Genomic DNA, 3,752 nt, shown 5'->3' with positions numbered 1-3,752 from the left:
AATTTGGTATTGTAACGGCTATTGATGATCATACACATGACGAATAATGCATAGGCAAATAATGCAAGACTCGTAGACATTTCCATGTACTGTACTGTTTTGAAGACCGTAGGAAGTCGTAAAGCATGGTTAGGGGGAGAAACATTAATAAATCAGTACCCAGCACATTAATCCCCCTTATCTCTTTTCGGATTGCGACATTCAAGAATTCTTTCCAGGAGCAATTACCTAGAATAGAGGGGCTGTCTACAAATAGAGGGATATACTCTGAGTAAAATGTGAATCCGAAATTACTCGCATGGCAAATAACTCTGCTTGGACGTTTTTCCATTTCTTCTCCTTGATCGTCACTCTGTTTTCTTATATCGCATGCGCAGGCAACATTAGCTTTTCTTTCCCTCCCCCAACAGATCTCAAGTTAGGTTTTGATGCTTACTTTCATTGGGATGAATTACAACTTACCACAGCTGACGCCACAGATGATTTTGCATGGAGCGCAGGCTGGGCTATTTCCAACAAACCTGTTCCTCTATGGGACAAGTCATCTGGAGCCCTCGCAAGTTTTACAGCACATTTTCAGTTTGCTATGGAGAACCTCAGCGATATTTCATCTTTCACTGTCAGTAAAGCCAGCGACAGCTCAACAGGAGTGGGGTCATGCGCCGGGGAGGGTCTCACTTTTTTCATTGCCCCTCTGCACTATGAACCTCCAAAGGATGCTAGTGGCAAATGGCTGGGCCTCTTTGACCAAACTAGAGATGGGAACTCATCGAATTGCATAGTGGCCGTCGAGTTCGACACATTCATGGAAGAATATGACCCTGATGATAACCATGTGGGAATAGACGTCAATTCAGTCGTTTCCGTGGCAAACGTTTCACTCAGCTCTGAAGGTCGTTTCAAGAACAATAATCTCTGCAATGGAGAAGCTTGGGACGCCTGGGTGGATTACGATGGGCTCACAATGGAGATAAAGGTATTTCTTCTATATAACTATGGTGATGATGTTTCTAAACCCACAAGCCCAATATTGACTTATCCCATAGATCTGCGTGACTATGTACCAGAAAAGGTCAGCGTCGGTCTCTCTGCATCCACTGGAATTTCAGCCGAAACCCATACAGTCTATGCTTGGAAATTTTCTTCTGCATTCTTGGGTGAAATATCTCCTGCTCTCCCTCCCAGTAACGTTCCCTCATATCCAGTTTCCTCCCATCTAAAACCTCCAACCATGATTACTTATGAAAGCCCACAAAAGAGTAGCAAGAAACCTTCTCATGTAAAAGTTATCTTGATATCCTCCTCCGTCTGTTTCCTGGTTATCTGCTTTCTGTTGTTTATTGGCAAGATATGGTATTTCAATCACAGAGAAACGAGGCGGGAATACGACGGTGAAGAGGGAAACATAGAGCTAGACGAACAGTTTGCTCAAGGCCCCCGTAAGTTCTCTTATGCTCAACTAAGCGCCGCTACACGTAACTTCAGCGAAGATGAATTGCTGGGAGGAGGCGGCTTCGGATCTGTCTACAGAGGCACCTTGCCTGTAACAAATGAGGCCGTGGCCGTAAAGAGAATATCCCAAGAATCGAAGCAGGGGAAAAAGGAGTACATTACAGAGGTTACCATAATTAGTAAGCTGAGACACCGTAACCTTTTGCGCCTCTTGGGATGGTGCCATGAGCAAGGTGAGTTGCTTCTTGTCTACGAGTTCCTGCCAAATGGAAGTCTAGATAAATATCTGTTCGATGAAAATAAGGTTTGTTTGAATTGGGATGCAAGGTACAACATTGCTTGTGGCCTAGCCTCTGCTCTTATTTATCTTCATGAGGAGTGGGATCAGTGTGTTGTGCACAGAGATGTTAAGGCCAGCAATGTGTTGCTGGATTCATATTTCAATGCAAAGCTGGGGGATTTTGGTTTGGCAAGACTGGTAGAATCTGGTCATGCGGCTTCCCGTACAACCATTGTTGCTGGAACACGTGGGTATTTAGCTCCAGAGTATATAGAATCAGGAAAAGCGAGCCCAGAATCAGACGTGTATAGCTTTGGAGCTTTGGCTTTGGAAATTGCCTGCGGAAGGCAACCCATTGACTACACTTTGCATGAACATAGATGTAGATTGGTAGCCTGGGTTTGGGATTTGCATGGACAAGGGAACCTTTTGGATGCGGCAGACCAAAAGCTTAAAGGGAATTTCAATAGTAAGCAAATGGAGGTGGTGATGCTGGTGGGATTGTTGTGCTCCCATCCAGACCCAAAAGCGAGACCCACGATGAGAGAAGTGTTGAAGATATTGAAATTTGATACTGAATTGCCATATGTTCCCCGAAATTTGCCTGTAGCTGTGTATAGCGACGGTCTTACTTCTCATGCGGAGTCATCGTCGTCTGAAATGCTTTCGACATCGAACTCTCTCACCTCTCGTTCTCCTGCTTCTGTAAGAAGCAAAGGTAAAAATTCCGCTCATCTCAGAGGTGAGCTAAAACCCCATTACTCTGTTCAAACTTGATGGATTTTCTCTGTACCTGATAATGCAGTTTTTAGTAACATTTTACTCGGATGTAAAATGTTCTGTACACTCGTATGTCACGTATTGTGTTTTCTCGCATCACATTAAGTTCCTCGGCTTTCCACATGTCTTTCTTTATTAGTATCTGTCTTAGCAAGATACTATTGTAATTAAATTTGGTTAACATGTTATTATATCATTATATTTTATTTTATTTTATTCAGGGTAAATATATACATTTTAAAATTAAATAATGATGTATTGCATTACTATTTGGATTGGACATAAAGTAGGATGCATTTAGTAGGATTCTTAATCTTTGGTAATTTAAGTTTTCATCCCATTTAGATACTTGTTAAATAGAATTTATTGATTAACAAATAAATAAGAAGGCAAGTACAAATATTGATAGCTCATTATAATATTTTTTTTTTCATTAACAATACAATTAATAGTAGCACATGGACTTATAGGTCCTAATAAATTCTCTCTTATCAATTTTTAAGTTTTCTATAATCTTTTCTTCACATAAAGGGTTCATTTGATGGTACCAACCAATGGAGAGCAATTGGACTTTGCTTTAAGAGTTACAATATTTTTAAATGATATTGGATGTCATATCATAGTGCTTTAATTGTGTCTTTCAACCTACTACCTTTTCAAACTTGTGGCACAAGCTTTTTATTTCTCCATGTGTAGTGACTATGTATAGCCCTTATAGAAGATAAATTATGCTAGCACTAATTGAAAAGGTTCATCACCCTACTTTGAACACTACCATCAAATTAGTCATTAGCCTTATACACAACAAAGCTTTCATGATTACCTATGGTATGCCCATCTCGTGAGATGGATTTAGTAAGTACATAATAGATTCTATGTTAAGGCATATTCTACCATGGTGGGTTTGTTTATATCCTCTATGCTAAATGACATTTATGGTAGCATGGGCCAATTTCTTTTAGCCTAAGATTGATTTTTGTACTAAATATTTAATTATTCAGTAATGGAGTTATAAACCATTTATGATGGATTGTATGCTCATTCTATTATTTCTTTTGTGGCTTCTTGGTAGATACTCATTCATAATGCATTATTTTAGCATTTTATATATATCATTGATCAAATGCTATGATAAATTAATTTAATATGTATGCACATGCTTATTTATTCTCAATACATGCAGACTATTGTTGAAGAGATTTTTTAATTCACATACATGTATGTGAAAGGAAGAAAGATA

At 39.3% G+C, this 3,752-nt stretch overlaps 1 protein-coding gene across 1 annotated transcript; it reads left to right on the top strand.

The window, feature by feature from the left end:
• Nucleotides 1-298: 298 nt before the first annotated feature.
• On the top strand, nt 299-2,626 carry LOC131075119 (L-type lectin-domain containing receptor kinase IX.1-like). Its single transcript, XM_058011940.2, has one exon. The coding sequence runs from the start codon at nt 299-301 to the stop codon at nt 2,507-2,509; it is 2,211 nt and encodes a 736-aa protein (XP_057867923.2). The 3' UTR covers nt 2,510-2,626.
• The last annotated feature ends 1,126 nt before the right edge of the window (nt 2,627-3,752 follow it).

This window comes from Cryptomeria japonica, chromosome 5 (genome assembly GCF_030272615.1).
Source record: "Cryptomeria japonica chromosome 5, Sugi_1.0, whole genome shotgun sequence".
Classification (NCBI taxonomy): domain Eukaryota; kingdom Viridiplantae; phylum Streptophyta; class Pinopsida; order Cupressales; family Cupressaceae; genus Cryptomeria; species Cryptomeria japonica.
The sequence above is the reverse complement of the archived record's forward strand: the minus strand, read 5'-3'. Positions and strand labels throughout refer to the sequence as shown.

What these genes read in the sequence shown, in the direction of transcription:
- LOC131075119 (XM_058011940.2), top strand. Translation starts at nt 299, where the DNA reads ATGGCAAATAACTCTGCTTGGACGTTTTTCCATTTCTTCTCCTTGATC.